General features: G+C 30.5%; 5 protein-coding genes across 5 annotated transcripts; all 5 read right to left on the bottom strand.

Moving 5' to 3' along the window:
* Positions 1-1,360: 1,360 nt before the first annotated feature.
* LOC103864863 lies at positions 1,361-5,063 on the bottom strand. The gene has a single exon (XM_033292132.1). It carries the CDS (start codon positions 1,915-1,917, stop codon positions 1,567-1,569), a length of 351 nt encoding a protein of 116 aa, XP_033148023.1. The 5' UTR covers positions 1,918-5,063; the 3' UTR covers positions 1,361-1,566.
* Positions 5,064-5,318: 255 nt separating this feature from the next.
* LOC103863593 (AAA-ATPase At4g25835) lies at positions 5,319-8,714 on the bottom strand. The gene has a single exon (XM_033292120.1). It carries the CDS (start codon positions 7,212-7,214, stop codon positions 5,691-5,693), a length of 1,524 nt encoding a protein of 507 aa, XP_033148011.1. The 5' UTR covers positions 7,215-8,714; the 3' UTR covers positions 5,319-5,690.
* A 2,512-nt stretch (positions 8,715-11,226) lies between these two features.
* On the bottom strand, positions 11,227-12,497 carry LOC103863585 (CASP-like protein 2C1). The gene is made up of 3 exons (XM_009141334.3): positions 12,158-12,497; positions 11,698-11,818; positions 11,227-11,612 (listed from the first exon to the last, which is right to left on the bottom strand). Exons 1-3 carry the CDS (start codon positions 12,307-12,309, stop codon positions 11,358-11,360), a joined length of 528 nt encoding a protein of 175 aa, XP_009139582.1. The 5' UTR covers positions 12,310-12,497; the 3' UTR covers positions 11,227-11,357.
* A 418-nt stretch (positions 12,498-12,915) lies between these two features.
* LOC103863575 (xyloglucan endotransglucosylase/hydrolase protein 14) lies at positions 12,916-17,714 on the bottom strand. The gene is made up of 3 exons (XM_009141326.3): positions 16,875-17,714; positions 16,600-16,793; positions 12,916-16,017 (listed from the first exon to the last, which is right to left on the bottom strand). Exons 1-3 carry the CDS (start codon positions 17,145-17,147, stop codon positions 15,630-15,632), a joined length of 855 nt encoding a protein of 284 aa, XP_009139574.1. The 5' UTR covers positions 17,148-17,714; the 3' UTR covers positions 12,916-15,629.
* Positions 17,715-22,411: 4,697 nt separating this feature from the next.
* LOC103863560 (probable xyloglucan endotransglucosylase/hydrolase protein 23) lies at positions 22,412-24,638 on the bottom strand. Its single transcript, XM_009141310.3, has 3 exons — positions 23,778-24,638; positions 23,500-23,693; positions 22,412-22,962 (listed from the first exon to the last, which is right to left on the bottom strand). The coding sequence occupies exons 1-3, from the start codon at positions 24,045-24,047 to the stop codon at positions 22,563-22,565; spliced, it is 864 nt and encodes a 287-aa protein (XP_009139558.1). The 5' UTR covers positions 24,048-24,638; the 3' UTR covers positions 22,412-22,562.
* Between the last annotated feature and the right edge of the window lie 154 nt (positions 24,639-24,792).

Genomic DNA, 24,792 nt, shown 5'->3' with positions numbered 1-24,792 from the left:
TTGCGTTTTTGGAGGGAAACGCGTTTTTGCGATTTTGGCGGGAAAATGTGTTTTTGCGGTTTTGGCGAGAAAACACGTTTTTGGCGGGAAAAAAAGTTTTTGCGGTTTTGGCGGAAAAACACGTTTTTGCGGTTTTGGCTGGAAAACACTTTTTTGGCGGGAACACATTTTTACGGTTTTCACGGAAAAACGAGATTTTTCGGTTTTGGCAGGAAAATACAAATTTTTGGTTTTGGCGAGAAAACACATTTTTTTGGTTTTGGCGGGAAAACACGTTTTTGCAATTTTGACGGGAAAACACGTTTTGCGACTTTGGCGGGAAAACGTGTTTTTGTGTTTTGGCGGAAAAATGTATTTTGGAGGTATTGGCGTGAAAACATTTTTTTTGTGATTTTGGCATGGAAACATGTTTTTCGGTTTTTGCGGAAAAACACGTTTTTGCAATTTTGACGGGAAAACACTTTTTGCAGTTTTAGCGGGAAAATGCGTTTTGGGGTTTTGGCGTGAAAAAGTAGTTTTTAGCACGGGAAAAAGTGTTTTTGTAGTTTTGTCAGTTTTCGTTTGTGACAAAAATGATATTATGTTTAGGTTTGTAATTTGTGAATTACATTAGGAACATAATAGACATTATACTATTTTGAATGAACCATCTCCATTCAAATGATCCAAATTGGTTCAGCTGAATGGACTTTAAAATTAAGCCTAAATTTCCAAAAGTCATCCGGATGATCTATCTGAATGAGTTGCATTTTTAGTGGTTAAACAAACAAAACCCTCATCTTCATCCAAATGGTCCATTCAGATGGAGAAACAAACAGGCTCTACGTTGACTCATGAGTTTTAATTAGGGCTGGCATAATACTTAAAACGTGCTCTAATGCTGAACTCATTAGTATTATGGATCCATTACAATACATAATTTAGTAAATATCAAATCTGTTATACAGAACCGGATATATTATATACAGAATCGGATAACTTTGCAAGGGGTAATGTATTTACTTTTGATCATACTGTATTATCAAATCTTTTTAAAAAAAATCTTCTTAGTAGAATCAACTTTATAGGAACAAAAAAAATTATAGGAACAAAAAACTTTCGTTATTGGTTGGCGAGGGTTTGTATGTGTTTGATGCAGTTATTTCGATGTCTATTGGTTCGGTCAAGTTATTTCGGTTTACCTAAAATGTTGAAGATTAGTTCTAACCAAAGTCGAGCTCGATTTTACTACATAAGTGGACTGCAAAGCGTGGGAGGAAGCTCAATATCAACCTGTTAGGAAAGACGTTAACTCATAGTTGCAAGGCTTAATCTTTCCGGTGGATCAAGCAAATAGCCTTTGTATTGCACGGATGTTACGTGAAAACAAACAGAATTTTGCGTTGTATATATATATATATTTTTTTTATTATTATTTTTTTTGCTAGGACTTTATTTTATTTATTTTTAACAAAAAAAATAATCATTTTGTTTAGGTAATAAAAAATTAGAAACTAAACTATGTTGATTGACCGAATAGGATATTAACGCGGCCTATTTTGATATGCTTTATTCATTTGTGGCCATCTACCGTTTCTCAGGGTACAAACGAATCGAAGGCAAAACCATTTTGTTAGCCAATCTAGAGAAATATTTCTTGCAACGTATATATTTCCATTTCCGCAACTTCAGCTTCGCTGGAAACACAGAGTGCTTTGGCTCTTCGACCGAGATGGATGGCTTTGGGAAGCCGAGGCTGAGCATAGCCGGGGGAGGACTGAGAGGAGGAATCATCTCCGTGGTCTGAGTATTAATTGGAGTCCCTGGCTGCATTTCCCACTTGAACGGTACACCCTCCGACCTCCGCTGATAGTAGTATCCGATCGATGAGTTTCTCGACATTGATGGCGATCCTTTCTTGCCTATATCATTCTCCATGACATCCACCAATGATCCTTATGGTGTTTGAGTTATGCTATATATGTTCTTGATTCACTATATGCGGGTTCTTGGTTTGATGTTTTCGTATGAAGACACAAGAAGAGACTGAGGGAGAATATGTTAGAATTTTGGGAATTATGAAATATATAGAGTGATATTCTTGTTCGGCCGAGAAGATGGAAACACAACATGTTATGATAGATCAAGTTGATTTGTAATATTGTATTTAATTACTTGCTGATGATGTATATTGTAAGTCTGTGTTGAGGGTTTTTGACTTTGTACAATAGATACTATTGCTTAATACTTTAATGACTCTTGCTTTTACACGGTCAAGGTACCACTTTATACTACATTATCACGGTGCATGTATCCAATTCACATGGACTCGTATATATGAATGGGAATAGATGAATGTGTATTAGATTATCTAATTTAGATATATGATATTTGGTCAAATCTGTGTTAACTTTGATACGAAGCGCACGTTAGTTACTTTGATGTTGGACGGTTCATACGCGCATGTGAGGGCTCAAACCAAAACTCTAAAGAAACGCCAAACTTTGCGTCTTCTTTAATCATCAGTTATCTACGTTAGCACTCATCTTGTCATCAATCGCTTAGAAACGGTATCACAGAAAAAAAACTAACACGAAACTTTTAATAGTAAAGCAAGCAACCTATAAGATTACTGCGAGCAAAAAAAAAAAAATTACTGCAAGCAAAAAATTATTACTGCATGCAACATAATCACGTATGTTCCTCATATTAATTTGTGACAGAATTTGCAATAAATCCGCGACAATCTGTTCCTTTTGTCAGTGACATGCAGTGTAATGTTTGCGTTTGGTAATGTCAAACAATTAATTTACCCGGTTTCAAAATAAGAATCTTAAAGACATTGGAGTACTAATATCAAACCATATAATATGAAGTAAAATACCCCAATAAGAACCTATCGTCTTTATGGTGTATATGAAGTAAAATACCCCAATAAGAACCTATCGTCTTTATGTCAATTTAGGTATGTGAAAATCCACCCCACCTCGAGTAAGGAATGCTCTAACCCAACTTCATATCCCACTCCATAATGAAATTTACTCCACAAATAGAGTAATCTACTTTTTTGTTTGTTCATCACTCCATTATGGAATAGGAAATGGAGTGGAAAATGAAGCAATTTTACTCCATTTTCACTTTTACTCTATTTTAGAGGAAAAAATGGAGTTTTACATTGGAGATGCTCTTATAATTCTATACAAAATCTTTGGTTATTAAAAATTATATTTTTATGATTCTTTAAATCTATTAAAAATAAGTGTTATTGGGAGTTGTATCTTAACTTTTAAACTCACAAAACAAAATTTTGAAAATGCTAAATATGTGTCCCTTAGATTTTTAAAATCATTATAATACTTTATTTTCATAGATTTTTACATTATACAAAATTCTTTTTTATTCTTTCCAAATTTAACAAATCTTTCAATTTTTTAAATCAAACAAACTAACAAACTCTATAGAAATCTAAGCTCCATTAACAGCCCCTTAGTTACATGGTCTGGTGCAAAGGCTTTTTCGGTTTTAGTCTTGCCATGAAACTTGAGCTACCGTTTTCGTTGAGCAATGTATTGCTGACAATTTAAGATTTTAAGATGTCTTCGTTAGAACTTAGAAGTAAAAGTGTGAGTACATATCAAATAAAATTAAAATATGTTTAAGAAGTCTTGTAGTTTTCTCAGCTTTTCCGACAAAAGCCTAGTGAACATGCATCACCTCCAACTCACTTCTAAATCAAATCTTCTTTTTATTTCTCACCAAATCCCAAAAAGGTATTAACAGATATAAAATATATACTCTTTTTAGGTATTTTCTTGTACACAATTATCATTTCATGACATTAAACTTTATTAGTTTGTCTCTTTTAGAACTTCAACTCTCATTATGTTTGTGGTAATGCGACTAGAGACATCCAAATCTATCCATATCATAGAATAGCATGTTCACAAGATTACTTTAATATCTATGAGCAATATAATCACAATTTAATTAATATAGTCGATGGATAGATCCAATCTGTTTGTCAATCAGTTAATTAGCAGAAGCATATACTTTGTTTCTTAAACAAAATAATATAAAAAGATGACACCACATTCTGACATATTTTCATATGGACGAGTCTAGTATTCCACAATGCTAAAAAATCCAAAAATCAACGTGTCAACAATCAAATGTTTGGCTTTAAGGGTAAACAACTCGTCTTGTGTTTTTGTACTTTGACATTGACAGGGCACTGATCTTCGGACATTGGTCTTATCCAATGGGAGATCCCTTTTAACAATGATCTATGTTTTCTAACTCTAATCTAATTCAGTTTAATGGAGGATGAATTAGGTATAAGTTGAACTAAGTTAAAATACTACAGTAATAAGTAAAGACAAAGAAAGTTATTAGTTAATTGATCATGTGTGATTTCATAAGGTGGTGGCCTGAATTGATATACAAAAGAAATGACAATCCATTACTTGATGGTTCTGTGATAATTGAGTGTATGTGATTTTGCAATGGAGTAACCTTTAATAATGAACTATTTAAGTAAATAGCGTTGGTATAACACAATAGACTATAGTAGAAACCAAAAATTGGAACTCTTTGTCTTTTGATGAAAAATTGATCTCTCTCTCTCTCTCTCGAATTAGTGATCATGGTACGTAATCAAGTCCACGAAAGAAACACTAGTAAAATGAATCGATATCATTTCATAGCCTATAGTAGCGAGTCAAGTTCGACATTGCAATGGAAATATGCTTATTCAAAATCTTTCCAGTTCTGTATCTAGAATCTTTTTCTTCTACAGTCAATATTCATCTTGTTCACGTCATAACAAAAATAGGCGTCTATCCACAAACATGACATGGAGTGAATATGAACAACATGTTTGTAACTCAAGTGAAGTAGAGCTTTACTCGCTGATGTCACTGATAATGGATGGTTGGTCACGTCGTTATATATCATACATCTTCCACTGTGTAATAAAGTTATAACTTATAATCGTTCATTTACTCCATAGGTGTGATCAGTTTACAAACCCATTCAATAAAACATTAATTTGATCTTATTTTGGGTTAAAATTTTGAAATATTTGGGCTAATTATCATCCCAAGCCACTAAATGCATCAGAGTTTGAATCTTGGTCTTTTAGACATACTCAAGAGACGATTATTCCCGTTTTCCCGTAATAAGAAAAATAATCAAAGATACTAAAAACTAGAAAACCAAATTCAAATCCAAAGTCCAACCAAAACCAAAGCCAGATTTGAATAGATGAGAGAATATGATCATTTGTGATTGACCTAGTAGCCTACTACATCCAAATCTCAAAACAAGTTTGCACTGACATATATAGATTAATTAATCTTGGGATTCTTAATCAACTAAAATAAATAGATTAGGTACAAACTCCCATACCTAATAATATGATAACTACTAGTACATACCACTTAACAAAACACCAATGATAAGTTTATAACAATACATATCATACGCCAATGGTTTATCCAATGATGCTCTTTGCATTTTCTAATCCCCACATACAAAATCTTCAACACCACCATTGGCTCTTTTAAACCAACTCTCTAGCTTTTTTCTCCTTTCACTTTAGCTCACTTCCAAAAGTTGACTACCCAAAAAGGAGAAAGAACACAACTTTCACATTGTGTAAAACAAACATAGAATGTTAGAAAAATCTAAGAACAATGAAACATTAAAACATTTTACTCTTCACTGATCTTGCAAATGCTGTCCTCAATCTCCTCCTCCTCTTCTCCATAAGGACTGTCCAAAGCCCTCTTCTCCTGCTCTTCCACGTCATCATCAGCCACCGTCACGCTCCCATTCTGACCCCTCAATTTCCCCTTCTTCTCATTCCTCCCCGCCCTTCTTTTCAAATCCTCCAAAAGCTCCCCCACAGCTCTCTCTTTATCCCTCCGATTCTTAATCAAAACCTCGCTCACATCAGCCGGCGTGATCTCCGCCTTCTCCACCACCCCCTCAAGCTCCTTCAAAACGACGTCGCTCAGATCCCCCTCCTCGTACCCCAAGTAATTCCTCAGCAAGATCTTCAACGAAGGAAACGTACAGTAACTCATGTACACGTGCATATCCATCCTCCCGCTTCTAAGCAACGCGGGGTCAAGCTTCTCGATATGATTCGTCGTGAACACGAATATCCTCTCGCTGCCACAACAAGACCAAAGCCCATCAGTGAAGTTCAACAACCCCGACAACGTTATCGTGTTCCCATTCCCTGACTCATCTCCTAAACCGGACCCGGTTAACGCCATCTCCGGTTCATTAAACTTCTTTCCCCGGTTCGTTAAATTAATCGAGCAATCGATATCCTCGATCACAATTATCGACTTGGAGCTAGTCTTCATCAACAGCTTCCTCAGCTCCGAGTTGCTTTTCACCTCCGTGAGCTCGAGATCGTAAATATCGTAACCGAGGTAGTTAGCCATGGCTGCGATCATGCTTGATTTACCTGTTCCTGGTGGACCGTGTAGCAAATAACCTCTCTTCCAAGCCCGACCGGTTCTCTGATAAAAAGACCGACACTCGGTAAAGTCCTTGAGATCCTCCATGATCTCTCTCTTCTTAACCGGATCCATAGCGAGAGTCTCGAACGTGCTCGGGTGCTTAAAGGGAACAGACTCCCAAGGGAGACCTCTCGAATCCAGCCCCCCGCCGCCGCCGCCGCCGCGCGAGTTCGTGTAAAGGAGCCGATCTTGATTCCTCCGGCGAATCTCCTCGGCCTTATCCACGATGTGATCCAGGTACGAGTCGAGGATCAAGCTCTTGTCTCTCTTCTTGATGCGGAGCGTGAAGCCGCGCTTCTCCTCGGGCATTGGGCGCCACGCGAAGGTCTGGGACTGTCTCTGCGTGACGACGTGCTCCCAGAGGACGGTGGCGGAGTTGAAGGTGTCGACGATGGAGTCGTTGGTGGAGAGGCCGAAGGTGATGGAGGAGGAGTTGAGGGCGCGCGTGAGGCTGAGGCGGGTGGAGGAGGAGACGGAGGAGGAGCTGAGGTAGAGCTGGACGGCATTGTAGAGCTCGTTGGTGTTGACGCCGTCGATCTCCGTTATGTCGAAGTAGCAGAAGGAGGAGAAGAGTTGGAAGAATCGGTTGACGAGTTTGAGGGAGGCGTAACGGAGCTCCGGTGGGAATACGGAGTTCATGAGGCTTTGGCAGAAGGCGAGGACGCCGAGAAGGGAAGCTAGAGAGGTCCAATACTCTTTCATTGTGTTTGAGAGAGAGAGAGAGAAGAGAGAAACAAAGAGCTTTTAGTTGAAAAGGTGACAACTTTACGGCTAAATAAAGTGAGAGAAGAAAATGGGTTTTTGGAGAAACGAGGGAGATTTGATTGATTTGTCGAGTCAATGAACTGATTTGAGATTTTGTACAGAGTGTTCTTGAACAAAGAGCCTCTCGTTTTTTGTGGGCGAATTTTCAGAAAAAGGAGGAAGCTTTTAGTAATACTAATAATCAAGCTTGTTGTGATGCTGGAGCTGGATGTGTCTGAGAGAGAAGAACAAAGTGGGTGTTTCTCTCAATTTATACACATACAATTTGATAGCTTTTTTTTGCTTTGACAAACTTCTTCGTTTCCTTTTTTGGGAAACTTTTTAGAGACTTTATAGAGAAAATATTTTAAAAGAGACAAAAAAAAAAGGCTTTGAAAATGTGGGGAGCTCATAATTCATATGAACAAAATTAAGTTTTTGGAGCAAACAACAAAAAAAAGAAGGCCAACATTTGGGGTTGCTAAAAAAGAAAAGAAATGTCAATTATAAATACCCAAAGATATTTGGTCAAACTCCTAGTAATTTGAAACATTATAGAGGAAATATATGTTTTGACAGAATAAAAAGGAAATAAATATTATTTTTATTACGACTTTGTAACTGAAATCAAAGACTTTATGGGTGAAGCTATAACTATTTGAAGGTTGTGGTTCTTTGTTAAATATTTAATAATATTAAATAGCATTTTATGTAAATAAAACATAATACATTTGAGGCATTTCTACCCCATAACACTAAACTTAGTGTAAATTATAGTGTTTCATTGAAATTGGAGAGGTTTTTGTATGAAAATTACGATAAAATAAAATTTTAATATTGAACTGGAAACTGCCTAATAAATGAAAAGAAAAGGGATACTAAAATCTTTCACAAGTTACCTATTGGATTGTTTGACTTTGAGTCTAGTGACTTTTTTTGGGTCCAATGTTCCTCATAGAGTTACAGTAATTGCATTAAAACGGAAAACGTTTTTATCTTTACAATTTTGTGTTTTTGGGGAGGTAACACAACAATGTTGAAATTAATTTCATATTATATTAGGCGGTGGCTAATAATTTCAAATATATTGGATTATAATTGTGAAAAGATATGACAGATAGTTTGAGAACTTTGAATCATTGGTTTGCTCCATAACCTTCTGTCTTTAGGAAGCAAATTATATTATCCTAAATAATCATAATTTCAAATTGGATAGGAAACGTGGACAAAAAAAAACAACTCTCTTCGCATTCCTCATGTATAATATTTCATGCAGGATGTATTTATAATTTGTTTTGCCAATGAAATTCACATTTGACAAACTATTTTTTATCTAATACATAATCTAATTTAAAATCATCTATATTATTAAAACTGAAGTACTTTTTGGTACTGTTTGGAAATTTAGATAGTAGATTAAATGAAATTTGTTTGGAAACAAAAATAGCAAATTAAATATTTTTTTATTTACATATTTAGTCACTGTATTTCTTTCTCATTTACAGATTCTGTCGTTTGGAAACTTGGATAGCAGATTAAATATTTTTTTTATTTACATATTTAGTCACTGTATTTCTTTCTCATTTACAGATTCTGTCGTTTAGAAACTTGGATAGCAGATTAAATGAGAATTGTTTGGAAACACGGATAACAAATTAAATATTTCTTTTTATTTACACATTTAGCTATTGTATTTTTTCTTATTTAAAAATCTGCCACTTCACTTAAAATAAAAAAATTAAATTAATTACAATGAATTGTTATTTCTTTTTGCTGAAAATAAAAACACAAACTGTAATATATCTAATCTATTAATTTAGGGTTCTATTTTTATCTACCATTAGCAAGTCATAGTAGGACCACCTAAGAAAATAATTAATATGACATATTTAATTATTTACATTAATAACAAACCAACTATAAATTTGAATTTTATTTTTTAATTATAAAAAAAATCTGTTGAGAAAGAATCAAATAAAATCTTACTTAAAATTTAAATATTTTTATAAAATAACATATTAATTAATTTCGTAATTAATAATATAATATTTTTATAAATCAATGTTAACTAAAATTTTAGTATAAAAACAAAATAAAAATTATATACTATTTTTTTAATAAATTATATAATTAGATTCTGTATTATATAAAAATAGATGTTCTATAAGAATTAAATATGATAAAATCATATTAAATAGGTAAATTAACAAAAAAAAGTTCTTAATTGTTTCATTTAAATAAATTATCACTCATCATTAAAATGAGTAAAAATTCGTAAACTATATAATATTTTTATATAAAAAATAAATTTATTAAGATATGTTAAACTGTTATATCTACAACTATATATTATCTTTTATTTATTTTGAAACTCTCGACAATATATTTTTTAAAATGTTTATATACAAAGATATAATATTATATAATAACCTTTAATTCATATACTATTTAAAAATATGTTATTAGAATGTTATTAGAAAACTATGAAATTTTAGTAGTTCAAATCAAATTTTAATTATATTTTTTTCTTAGTTATAACAAAATCTGTTGAGAAAATTTTGAAAATATCACCAAAAAATTTAATATGTTTTATTATAAAATAATGTATTGATGTAGTAACAAAAACAAATTCAAAATGTAATCTTCCAAACTCAAATATAATACTGTAATTTTTCAAAGTTTACTTGACAAAATATAAATTTTGAAAATAAATATTCAAACTCAAATAATAATATTTCAAATTTTACAAAATATTAAATCACAGATAATAAAGAATAACTTTTTGAAATGCACCACGAAAAAACAAACAAACTATATATGTTGTAAGAATTAAAGCAATCGAATATTTTGAAAATATAATTAAAAAAAACTTAATATCATAGCATCCATAAAATATCTTATATCAATAAAATTTAGTAAAATAATATGATAGATGCTACTATGTATAAAATTTACTAAAATAATAGGGTTATAATATTTAAAAAAAAATTTTACTTAAATTCTGTAAAATACTAAAATAATATATGTTAAAGTATATTTTTCAAACAGAGCATGCAAATATAAATTATCTTGAACATATTTATTTTCTATAATATAAATTTAAAAATTTTAAAAATGTATTATAAAAAAATGTATAAATTTCTATTTGATTATTTCATATTGTTATTTTATTGTATATATCTCAAAAATATATTAGTAAGAAATAAACATTAATAACAAAGTAAAATGTATTAAAAATCACTATATATGAATAATGCTGAATAAAAAAATATAAACAATAATATTATAGAGTTACATAATATATAATACTAAAATGAAAATTTTATATTTAAAACATTTATTATAATATCTAATGCATTTATAAAATGAAAAAAATATCCGCACGAACGTGCGGGTTAAAATCTAGTAGTACATTAATATGCTACAATACAATTTTCAAGAAAACCAAATATCATAAAATTAATAATAATTCATAAAAGCCTACTGCAAAAAATTAAATCATTTTTAAATAAATAAACAAAAAATCAATAAGTTAATATATGAATATTACAATTACATCAAATTGCATCAAGTTATAAAATTATAAATATAATATTACGTACAGATAAAAAAATATTATCAAACATCTATATTATAATATAATATATTATACTCTAAATATATTTTACAAAACATAAAAATATAAGTGAATATTTTATAAAATAAATGGTTTATAAATTTACATTGAACGCAAGTTAAATCTAATATTCGTGCGGGGGTGCGGATCAAAAGGGGTGCAGATCAGATCTAGTAAACTTTAAATATAGATTTTTGGGATTTTTATCAGGTCCACCTCTGGGCTCCTCAAGTCCAGTAAGTCGTGTTTAGGCCCTAGTATGTATCAATAATGAATAATCCAAGGACAACAATAGGCCCTAGTTCCAATAAATAGCTACTACGTACACACCTAATTTCTCAGGCAATGGACTAATGATATTTATGCATGAAAATTTTGCATTTACTTCAAGATACAAAATTATATTAGAGACGAATCAATAATCATATTCTTCGCATTAATCAACATTATTTTGGATTAAGAAAAGGATTTAACAGAGTAAATAATTAGGAGGAGGACTTGAACTGAAAATAACGTTTAGGGGAGTAAAGGCGGAAGAGGCTGAAGGCGGAGATGAAGGAGAGGATGATCATGAGCATCGCTGCGATGTAGTTTAAGATGATGGCACTTCCGATCTGAAAGCAGAACCTTGTGAACTTGGAGCACCACTTCATCCACTGAAGCTCCCTGGAACCAGTCACCACCAGCAATGAGTGTTGTGCCGCCGCAGATACCCCGGCGAACACCACGTACACCGCCGTCTATTTCATTTCGAAACTAATATCACACATACATATATATAGCATAATTAAAGATACTCTAAATCAAAAGAGTTAGTATGTATACCTGATCCAAGAGGTAAGAGAGCCATTTAGAATTGGAGGTTTTTTGTGCAACACCGTACCAACCAAACCCTAATTGAGCGATATTATATGCAGCAACCACAACATTTATGTACAACTCAATCCTGAATTAGAATCATAAACAACGCCCAAACATATTATAATAAGATAACTTATAGCTTTTTGTACGAGGAGAATGTACTATGAACATTTGTTATACAGAAAAAATATGAAAGTAGCAGTCCTCACGGTACAAAAAGGCACACTGACATGCAGATTTAACCAAGCAGGAATTGTTAGTCTTCCATAAACTTTTAATAGTACATATGAAATGTTGTCAGTGCTGGTTTAATTTGCAGATTTTCTAGAAATAAACTATTGATATCAATCTTTTATGGAGAGATCGATTGTTAATTATACATATAAATCTATATAATTGATAATATAAATGAAAATGGACTTACTCTAGAGCAAACAAGTATCTGAAAGTGACTTTCTTGTGGATATAAGCAATATCTTTGGTCTGAGAATCGAAACCTATCAGAACAGAAGTAAGTATAAGAAGAAAGACGATACAGAGTCTCAGGATCACTTCTGATTCTCTCAATCTCACCATCTCTTTTCTCTCCTTCTAAGAGGAATGTCCAGTTCTCTTATAATCTGCCCTCTGTTTTGGCTATTCCCCGTTTTGTAGATGAATCCACTTGTGGGAATAAAGACAGACTAACATAAAATTGTAAATGTATATTATATATAACATAGAATGGTTTGGAACTGAGGATTTGACATGATATATAATACTCGTACTATATATTGATATATGCACGCGGCAATTTGTAGATCACTTGTCTAGTTGCATGAGCATTGAGCAAAATACAGTTGCACGTCTCAACTCGCATTAAATGTTTGATGACCTAACTTCTTCCAACGAATTTGATCCGTAAATGATTTCTAATTAATTTTCTGTCGTTATAGTTAGCCAAGAATCTCGAGTTCTTTTCCTCTCTCTTAATAATGATTAGTGGGTGAGTTTTGTCATATCTTGTGAAAAGTAGTACTCGATCCTATACATTCAAAACTTTCTGGATAGAATAAAAATCAACATCAAACTGAAACAATGTCACGAGTATCTTAATCACGAATTTAAGTCATTTTCTCCCCATTTCAGTTTAATCGTCATTGTAGAAATTTTTTTTATTTCAAAATAAATATCGTTTTGTAATTTTAATGTAAAATTTATTGATTTTATAATCTAATTTATTTTTCTATTAATTGAAATGTGGTTAGGTGTTTAAGTAATGATGTATTTATTTAGAATATATAAAAAATGTTTTTTTAATCTGTGTACACAAGTCTAAATCGATAACTAAATGGAAACGGAAAGAATAATATTTTGGCTTGCAATTTTGTGGAAATTATTTTTTTTTTTACTTTTTTTGTGTAACATTTTGTGGAATTAATTGAATAAAATTTGAAACCAGAGCTGGAAACAAAAAGCTGCTGGAGAGGAGTGCTCTGATCACGGAGATAGGCATGACACCTCTTGGTAAATATAAGATGGGCGAACTCAAACAGTTTCAATTTGTCTCCATATTCTCTTATGGACATAACCACACGTATGTGGTTGGATGGTCAAGACGTTCCGTGGTTTCTTGGAACCCGAATTCAAATCCGCACTACGCCAGATTTTCATACGCGTGGCCACTTGAGTTTTCACATTCTCTCCGGAGAATGGTTTACCATTTTTTTTTCTTATGGACATAAAAATAAATTGTCACGAGTGGTTCTAACTTCTAAATGAGGTTGTTTAGCACAAGCCAGATTGTAATTAAAATAGAAAGTAACAATTCTATATACCATTTGAGTATTCGGATTTGAATTAGGTATTTTAGATTTTTAGATATTTTGGTTTAGGAGTTTACTATAAGCTTTGGATTCGAATATATTTATATATATATTTGAATAATGTAATAAATATTCAAAATATATAATATTGAATATCTTTATTTTTTCTTTATCTGAATTTATATATATACCTGCTACAAACATATTTGTATTTAAACTAACACATATATATCTAAATATAAATGAAATATTTCTTACTCGACTAAAAGGAAAGGTTGTGAACAGACCTTTTTCTAATATTCATTTGCGCCAGAAACCCCTTCATCATCTCCCGAAACCAAAACATATAACATATTAACAAAATATACGATATTTTAAAATTTAAAAAATAGGATAACATCTTATATAATAGTATTGAATATGTTCATATTAAATTCGGATAATATCAGGGTTGAATATCTAATCTGCTCTTATTCAGTACAAATTCAAATATTTTTATAATTGGATGGGTTCGAGTTTAGATATTTTGGATTGGGTTCAAATTTAGATTTTGGATCTGAATATTATGAGGAACCTTGAACCATCGATTCAAACCATCTAAACCTAACTTAACTTGTGTTTAATTATTGTTCATACCAATTTTCAATATCTATAAATTAAAATATCTATTAGTTAATTATTATTATTGTTGTGTTAATAATTTCTAGATATGACTTTACTTTAAAAATCTGAGTTCGTCTAAAAATATAAAGGAAAAAAAAATGATACTTAGGCAAATATGTAAAAAAAAACTGATCCGAAAGATGAAATAAACAAAATGATCGGAGAATTACGAGTTTGGACAAATGTGAGCTGGAATATGCATCTAAACTTATATAAATTGAAAGATCATGGATATTAAAAATAAATAAATATATAATTTAAACATAATTGTCGAAGGGGAATGATATTGGCATTGAGAGACGTTCTGTGCTATAATTTGGATTGTCCCAAAAGTTCACTTCCTAATAGTGACCCTTAACAGGTAAGAGTCTTTAAAGTTTGGTCCTGTTATTAGTTGGACCAACTCACGCATTCATTAACTTTGTAAGTAAGTAACTTCTTTTTTTTTCAATTTCTGAATTTCATAATATAAATATGTTTAGTACTTTACACTGAATTAAACTTTTAAGTTATTGAGATCTTTGATCTTTAGTCACAAAATCACAGATAAAATATATGTATTTTAGCTTGTTTGATTTTTTTTTTTCATATTTCCTTAACACAGGAGAGAAAAGCAAATGTTTTATATTATTAGTCAACGCTAAATCTGCATGACCTATGTTTGTAGAACATTTGCTTTTCAAATCACAGATAAAATAATATTTCTTACTCATGAGTAAAATATCTGTTTCAATAACACTATCAAGCTATAACCTATGTTTGCCGCACAAAAGTAAGGTGTTACTCCATCCGTTCCTAAAAGATCTATGTTATACTTTTTTCACACTTATTAAGAAAAAAATTAAAATTATATTTTCCAATACATTATTTTTTTTAATTAACTATTTTTAATAATTTTTTAACCAATGAGATTTTATTAAATACAGTTGCAATTTTTGAAAAGTACAATTTTTCATTAATTAATGTATTAAAAATATATCTTTTTGAAATAAATTTTTTTTCTAAAAAATAGATCTTTAAAGAACAGAAGAACCAATGTTGCAGTTCACCTGGATTGTTTGAGGAAATGCGATATCTCACAACTTTTTAATTATTGTGTATTTCTTTTCGTGCGTATTTTTATTTTTTTTACCACATCGATGTTGCTTACACATGGAACGCAAAATAAACAATCACATAATTAAACAAGAAAACAGCAATAATAAACATCAGACCACATAACTGCGAAATAGAATGTATTATCAAGTATTACTTTTTTTATTTTCTCAGTGAGATTGCATATACCTGTATTATCCTATCCCAGAAACACCAAAAGAATAAATCAAAGTTTCATCACAAGTATGAAGTAAAATGAAAAGGGAAATTAAAAAAAAAAGCTTATTGAAGAAAATGATCGAAAATTCTCAAAGTAGAATCAACCAAGTTGGTTTAAAGGTTACATTCCTTGGCGAGACCCTGAGGGAACCTCTTATAATCGGTACAATAGTTGTAGATCATAAATTCGTCTTGCACCCACTTCATCTGTCCGTACTGGTGGTTATTGAGAGATGTCCACATCCACGAGTCTTTGTTTGCGTCACAAGCCACCCATGTTGCGTTCGAGGTTCTGCTACATGCGCTTTGGTCGTTGAAGCTCCTGTAGGAGGCGCTGAATGGTGCGTTGCTCCAGTCAATCTTCACGCGACCACCTTGCGTTGCCCAGTCATCGGCTTCCCAAAGGCTTGAGTATATTTTCATCGGTTGGCTCGTAGGGTAACCCACACCATTTTTCTCGTTGTTCTTGAACACCCTAATTGGGATCCCATCCACAAGAAAGCTTCGGACACAAGAAAAGTTAAAACATGTCAAGTGATAGTAGACGTTTAAACCCTAAATTTTCAGGTTTCCTACTAAGAATTATAATCCGCTTATATCAAAATAACATAACAAGGGATCACATGGAGAAATAAACAAATATGGGATTAGACGTGTAAAAGTTCATAAGCTTTTGGTATCAAAATCAATGAATAATTGATGAAGGAATTAAACGTAGAGAAAATGATTAGGATAGCACTAAAAAAGTTTTTATCACAAATATAGCACTTAAGAATAAAAATGACCAAAATAGCACTTAAATGTTTTATAAATTATTTATTTTTACCCCTTGGGTTAAGTAATCCTAAACCTTTTTGTTTAGAGTTGAGGAGTGGGGTTTTGGGAAAATGATTTCCAATTTAAAAAAATTAAAAAAACTTAAAATTTTCAAAATAAAAAATGTTATTTTGGTCATTTTAGTTTTTGAGGGCTATTTTTATGACATAAACTTAGAAAAGTGCTATTTTAGAGATTTGCCCTTAAAAGTAATATTACAATCTCTTTACTAGTAGTGTAGGCTTTCCTCATAAGACTATTTACTCACATGATGTTAACAGGATTCCAGTGGACGGTGTAGGTGTGGAAATCTGCGGTGGGATCGAACCAGAGATGAAACTGCATCTCACGGTCACCTTTACCTCCGGTAAAGACATTAGTGTGGATAGTGTAAGGCTGTCCAGTGAGATTACCCAAAAACTCGAAGTCAATCTCATCCCATGTCGCGCCTTTAGATGAAAGCTGCCACAAAATTACAATATTAGGAGATTACGTAATAATATCAAATTCAAAACCAATCAATTTCACAAGGAGATTACGTACGTAGTAAGCGGTTACGGTACCAGCGGAGTTTCCAGCGACAAGCTTGAGCTTCATGTCTATCTTACCGTACAAATACTCCTTCTTGGATTGAAAACCTGAGCCGGATATCTTGTCAAGAGTGCAAGTGAGAAGCTGACCATCCTCGAGTATTTTGGCACGACCATCTCCCCAAGTGATATCAAAGCTCTCGTAGAAGTTTCCGGCAGATGCAGCTACGACAAAGAAGAAGAGAGACAACAACAATAAAGGCTTTTTGGTTGCGGAAACCGCCATTTTTTCTCGGTACTCTGTTGTTTCTTGCCGAGAAAGATAAATGCTTTGTCGATGGATTTAGACGAGTTTGAAATGAGAATATATAAAGAGAGTTTCGTGGAGGCACATTACCGACGTGGTAGTCTTAAACTTTTTATATAGTAATACTTAAATTAAGAAATATTCGACCTTACACGATTCAACGTCGTGGAATTTTTATGTGCATATAATTTTTTTCTTCATGTTTCAATCTATACTATTAAAAGGAAATTAGTTTTTAAAAATTTACTTATAAAAAGTTGTTGAACCTTTTATTTATTTTTATTTTTTGGTCTTCCTTATATATTATATGTTATCCCTATTTAATCTCAATTTGTTATCAGCAAAACAAATATTATTAATTGGGCTTTGGGCGTTTAACTTAAAAATGATAATTTAACTGATACAACCCATTCAGAAAATAAAATTATAAATCCAATTAACTTTTGTTACAGAAAAAAAAAATTAGCCAAATTAACTTTAGATCCATTTTTTACAAAATTCCAAATTATGAAGACCATTTTATACATAAATACATATAAATGTAACATTATTTAAATTGTATGGATTTCTAATAATAAAATATCTGTCACAAACTGATTTTTTTTTAAAAAAAATTGATAATAGTTTGATAGAAAATTAAAAAAGGAAAAAAAAAAATACTTGCTTCACTATTTTGGTAGATTGATAATTAATATATTTATAAATAAACTTAACAATATTTGTTAAAAGAAATTTCTTATACAAGTCAAATGTATATTAATATATCAAAAATTTATAAAACAAAAAACAAATTATATTTTTTTCAGTGGGTTAATAACGGTCTTTTTGATTTTCAGATACTTTTACTATATTCATTTTATTATATTCTATCCCACTATATATGAGTTACTAGATCTTACGGTTCGACCACAAGTCTGATTCGGATATGAAAACTCAATGAAAACATTGTACCGGTCTGAAATAATAATAATAGAACACTTTTAAATATTTTAGATATCTAATAATAAATATAAATTCATTTAATATTTGAGTTTATGGTCACCAAAAAAATATCCGCGCTTCTTAAGTGCGGATCAAAATCTAATTGATAGATTAATGTCAATATATATTATGCTTATTCAAAAATATCTGGCTAAATTTACAAAAAAGAATATCTGGCTAAGTTTTAACAAAATATCATACTTATTCATGAAGATCTTTCTAGACTTAACTTTAGGAATATATTATACATAGTCGTAAAGGTCAACTGAAACATTTTTACAGAAAATCGTTTTCCAAAAATTTGAAATTTGAAAAACTACGATTAAAAACATTTAAATATTATATATATATATATATATATATATATATATATATATATATATATATATATATATATATTATAAAATAAGTATAATTATCAATCTCTTATCTAATGAAATCCAATTTGATCATTTTAACCTTTAAAAGCTAATTTAATAACAAAAACTTGTTTTGAAGCTATTTGAGGTCATTTTCATATATTAATTTATATATTTTGTATCTGTCACCAAAACATATATAATTTCATATCTACTAAATATTAATTTAGATCAAATTGCCATTTATAAATTGGAAGGGTTGAACAATTCTACCGTTATCATTATTAGGTCGGACTAATTAGCATATGTTTTTGCTTGAGGAATCAATAAAAAGAATCTCAGAATGTGATACCTTTCGATTTTTTTTTACTTTCATATAAAAAATGAATTACTGTATATATTTTTGTAGCTGGAATGAAATACTATATTCTCTAACAATTTTATAAGAATCGTTGTAGTTTAATGGGAAACCGCGTTTGATATTGTGGTTGATTATTGAAGAAAATATTTTATATATAGAACAAAGTAGCGTGAAGGGTTGTTGAACATATCAAAACCATACACAGCAGGAAGAAAGGTTGAATCTTCTCCATTAAAAGAAAAATACCATTTTTATCTAATATAAAATAGTCATACTAGAAGTCTAGGTCCATATATTCAAATAATTTTTCTATTGTTTACATTAGTTTATTTAATGTATAACATTTCTAAATAATTATAAGGATATTAATAACAAATCTATTTTAAAATAAATTTAAATTTTAGTTTTAGGAATAACAAAATCTGTAGAAAAAAAATCTAACAAAATCTTTTTAAAAATGTAAATATTCTTTTAATTAATGCACTTATTAATTTCGCAATTAGTAGTATAATATTATTATAAATTAATTTTAATTAAAATATCATTCACCTTTTAATCAAATTATATGCTAATTTTATAAATTTTATAAGTATATTCTACATTATATTAAAATAGAAGTAATTAATGAATTACATATTAAAATTATGTTTTTTGTGCAAACATATTAAAATTATGTTGAATTGGTTTGAAAAATACTTTCATTAAGACAAATAAATAAAATATCATTCACCGTTTAAAGTGACTAAAATATCATTCACCTTTTAAAATAATTAATATTCATAAATTAAGTAATAATTTTTACAAAAAATAAAATTGTTAACATATGTTAAATTTTAATATTTAGAACTGTATATCATCTATTAAGTTATTTTTAAAATGACAGCAATATATTATCATAAATTATTATATACAAAATAATATAAAATTTTATATCTATAAATGAAATGGTACCCGCACGGATGTGCGGGTTAGAATCTAATAATAGTTAAAATAGTAACTATTGAGGAATGCCTAACTCTGCAGGATATTAGAGCATCATTATCGCACAAACCTTTAATGGGCTTCTTATTTATTTTTATTTTTTCGTTTTTATCTGATTAAAAAAAATTAAAAAATAATCAGTTGCAGGTTGTCATGTGTTAGTGGAGCCCGCGAATAGTTAAAAAAACCCACTGAAAACATCTCTTATTTGGCAACTTGGGCATACAGTTTTTGTTATTTTGTGGGCTTCCCTGTATTTTTTGCTTAAGAGATCCTTCTTTTTGCAAGGATAAAGATGCTCTTAGCAAATATGGTAAACTAGGAATTCTTCTGCGCCATGCACAGATATAAAATATTTAAAAAAGTTATATATAAATAAAATTTTCTATTTTTCTATTTTACTTTTATTAGTTTAAAAAATAAAACCATAATGTAATTGTTTTTAGTTTGATTTATTCAAGTTTACTTTGACCTTTTAATTTTGCATTATTTAACTTTTGATTAAAATAATTGAAATTTATAAAGTTACTTTATTATATTATTCTTTAGAGGGAAATTGCCACAAATAACACATTCATAGTACCACTTTTCATGTTTACACTAATCACTTTTACCCTCACTTTTAATAAAAGGTAAAAGACAATTATACCCTTAGGGTCAACTAATCTAGACTTAGGGTTTAGAGTTGAGAGGTGGGGTATGGTTTTTGGAATGTGAAATTTAAAATTTTAATAAATATATAAAGAAATACTTAAAAATATATATAAAACTTTTAAAAAATAGTTTCAAACATAATTTTTGTTTTTCAAAAAGAAATTTGAAAAAAAATATAAAAAATTCGAAAAAAATTTTCAAAAAAGGTTTTATAAAAAAGTTCGAATTTGAAAAAGTATAATTCGAAAACATAAAAAAAAATTACTTTTTTTTTATTATTATTTTTTTTTAAATAATGATTTATTATATATATAATAACAAGGGCATAAGAGTCTTTTGCCGCTTAATGAAGAAAGTATTTTTGAAAATGTCTCTTTAGTGGTGGTAAAAATAAAAAGTGGTACCATGAAAATGGTAAACATGTAATTTCCCCTTCTTTATTTAATCATTTTTAAATATTTCAATTTGTAAATATATAAATTATTTCTAATAATATATAAATTAAATAAAAATAACTTATATATGTTGATAAAATATAGTTTAAACTACACTTATTTTAATAATAAAAATATGATTCATATATTGATGTAAGATTTTAATATTCGTAATTATTATTTATATATAAAAACATATTATTTTAATAGATATAGAAAAGTTATTAGGTATCATAAAATCTTACCAAAATGAATATTTTCTGAGAAAAAATATTTTTGATATTAAATTTATTAGTTATTACTATATTATGAAGCTTTTCCAAAATATACATCCGTATATAGAAAATCATCATTATTATATTTAAGAAATTTTACCAAAAATATAAATCTAAATATAGTAAATTTTACATGTCACAATTAAATTTATGCCATGTCATATTTCTTTTAAGCCATGCAATCATTTTTTTGTGAAAGTTAATGTAGTGATGACACATATACAAATCACTTCTCAAATATAGTCTAGGGGATTTTAATATTCGTAATTATTATTTATATATAAAAACATATTATTTTAGTTATTAGGTATCATAAAATCTTACCAAAATGAATATTTTCTGAGAAAAAATATTTTTGATAAAAAATTTATTAGTTATTACTATATTATGAAACTTTTCCAAAAATATAAATCTATATATAGAAAATCATCATTATTATATTTAAGAAATCTTACCAAAAACATAAATCTACATATAGTAAATTTTACATGTCACAATTAGATTTATGTCATGTCATATTTCTTTTAAGTCATGTCATCATTTTTTTTGTGAAAGTTAATGTAGTGATGACACATATACAAATCACTTTTCAAATATAGTCTAGGGGATACCCAAGTTTGGATGTTATTGAAAATAAATACTTAAGCCAAACATAAAATCTGAACATAGCTTAGTTAAAAGTGTACAATTTCGGTTAATCAAGCACAAGCCACCCATAATTTTATCAATATTAACAAGTTTTGTAAGTAAAAGTTGTAAGTTAGCTAGCTAAAATGCTTAAAGTCTACGTACATGTTCACCCCTAAACATCCAAGGTTTGAAAGAAGGTTACACAGAAAAAACATCAAGGTTCCACATCAACTCTGACATTTATCTTTTCATTTATGAATTACGCACCAACTAAAAATAACTCATAGCTTCGCCCCTTTGACACAATGGTTCTTGTTAAGGAGCTTGCAACGAGCCATGCCGTAGGCTTTGTAGGGTTATATATAGATTCAAAGTTATTGACTTGAAGTAATCAACTTGGTTAGGTGTATATGGAAAATTTTGATATGTATTCTTATCGTTTGATTTGTTCTTATAGTGTTCAGACTTAAATTTTTCTAGTCATGCATTTTTATAATTACGAAAGCTATGCATGGAGAGATTTTTTTTTAAATGTATGGAGAGATACGTTTTTCCACGCATCCAATTATTTTTGAGTTTAACCTTTTCTCACTTAAATATACATTACGTAGTACATACTTACATGGAATATAAAATTTGTGACCAAAACACAAGATACTTTATATGATGAACAAAAGAATAGTATTATTTTATGGCTGTGGATCTTTCGTTTAAAAGCTCTACGCAGATAGACACTCTCGTGGAAGACCTTGAGGGAACCTCTTAGCGTCCGTACAGTAATTGTAGATCATGTAATTACTCTGCACCCATCTCATCCGTTCTTGACCCGTCGAGTCTAACTCCTGGGACAACCACGAACCACTACTACTCCCTTGTCCTGACCCGTTGGAGCACGATGACTTCCCGTTTGACACGACACAAGCTTCTTCACTGAAGCCACGGTATGAAGCGGTGAAGGGAGCTTTAGACCAGTCGGTTTTGACCAAACCACCCCTTGTTGCCCAGTCTTCGGCGTTCCATAGACTTGAGTACATCCTCATCGGTTGGTTCTTAGGGAACAAAGTTCCTTGAGATTCCATGTTCTTAAATTCCCTTATCGGAGTTCCATCCACAGAGAATCTGAAAAAAATGTTAAAAGACAAACAAGATTAGATCCAATAAAAACGTTGCGTTATGAGTTAAAAGACAATAGGTTGCTCAATCTTGACTTTGGGTGTTTAGTTTTTGGTCTATAATAAAATAGTAAAACCATAGTCTAATATATATGTATATATGGATAGTTTTGGTTCAGAGAGAATCAAGGAGTTTAGGCCTGCATTATTTGGTATTATGTTTGACATCTATCATTTTAGCTCCTACTTTGATGTTATTTCCTTTTCCCATATCCCTCGTTTAAGCAACTGTGAGGCTGACTCAGTAGCTAAGTCTGCCCTCGCCTTGCTCTCTGTAACCTCCGTTGGTGGAGGATGAACTATTGGTATGAAATGAAGCTTTGTTTGATCAAAAATATGGATAGTTTTGGTTCGGTTGGTTTGCTATTTCCTGAAGAATCCATTATTTTATTTTTCTCTATACAATAATATTGGATTTTGGATATGTAGAAAAAGGTACTCGTTGTAACCATTTTCGAATTTAGAAACATGCAAGAACACTTACATAATGCGTTGTGGGTTCCAGAGGATAGAGTAAGTGTGGAAATCAATAGTGGGATCGAACCAGAGTTTGAACTGTTGTTCCCTGTCTCCTTTGCCTTGAGTAAAGACATTGGTATGAAGTGTGTAAGGATCACCACTTAGATTTCCCAAGAACTCAAAATCAATCTCGTCCCATGTAGATCCAGATGATTTCAACTATACAAAAAACAAAAGAAACCATTAAGCTTATTTTGCTCTAACTTTTGTTTTTTAAAAGACATTTGTATGTTAGGGACTTACATAGTAAGCAGTGACTGTTCCTGCGGAGTTTCCCGCGACGAGTTTGATCTGCATGTCGATTTTACCAAACAAATATTCATTCTTGGATTGGAATCCTGAGCCAGAAGACTTGTCGAGAGAGAGTGTAAGAAGATCGCCGTTGTTAGTGATCTGTCCACGTCCATCTCCCCAAGTTATCTCCACGTCTTGGTGAAAATTGGCGGAAACAGAGTAAATCATAATAGCAGCAAGCAGAGGAGACAAGATGGTGGAGTAGTTGATCATCGCCATATCTAGCTTCTTCTTTTTTTGGTGGGTTTTGTTTTGACTGAAGATTTGTTAGAGAGGTTAAAATGTTGTGTATTTATAGTAAGGGAAGACACGGTCAGAGTCAGAGAAGAAGGTTCGGTTCGGACGATGGGTTTGGTGAAGACTGAAGAAAAGACAAAGGCGCGTTTTGGTTTGTACAGCTGGAAGATGGAATCATGGAAAAAGATGGTTTTAAGATGGCTATATGGAGTAGGAGACGCGGTTTTGTTTTAATGTCTCTTTTGGTGTGTGTTACAATTACATTTATTTAACTTGACCATTACGTCGCTTTTTCTAGATGAGTGTATGGGACCAGCTCAGAAAAGATCTCATCTTCTCCTAACCACGTTAATGTTGACAAGTTTCATTTCACCAAGTCTCCCAAGTGCAACCATCTTAGAATCAGTCCAAAACATTGGCGTTAAATTCTAGCACAAGTTTTGATAAGTTTTGCGGATAACTATTTTAGAAGAAATGACGGAAAATCTTATGATATTAAGATGTAAACATGTTTCATGCATTGCATGTGTGATCATTTGAAAAATAATAAATAATATTCATTCTGTTTCTAAATAATAGATGTTCTATCATTTTTACTTGTTTCTAAAAGTCAATGTTTTAGATTTTCTATATATTTTTAATAATAATTGTAAACTTCAAAAAATATTAATTGACAATTTAAAATTTATTGAATTGCTATAAATTTAGATTCATGGGAAATTGTTAT

The sequence above is a fragment of the Brassica rapa genome, chromosome A01 (genome assembly GCF_000309985.2).
Source record: "Brassica rapa cultivar Chiifu-401-42 chromosome A01, CAAS_Brap_v3.01, whole genome shotgun sequence".
In the NCBI taxonomy this organism is placed as follows: domain Eukaryota; kingdom Viridiplantae; phylum Streptophyta; class Magnoliopsida; order Brassicales; family Brassicaceae; genus Brassica; species Brassica rapa.
Note: the sequence above shows the minus strand (reverse complement) of the source record. Positions and strands in the feature narration are given on the sequence as shown.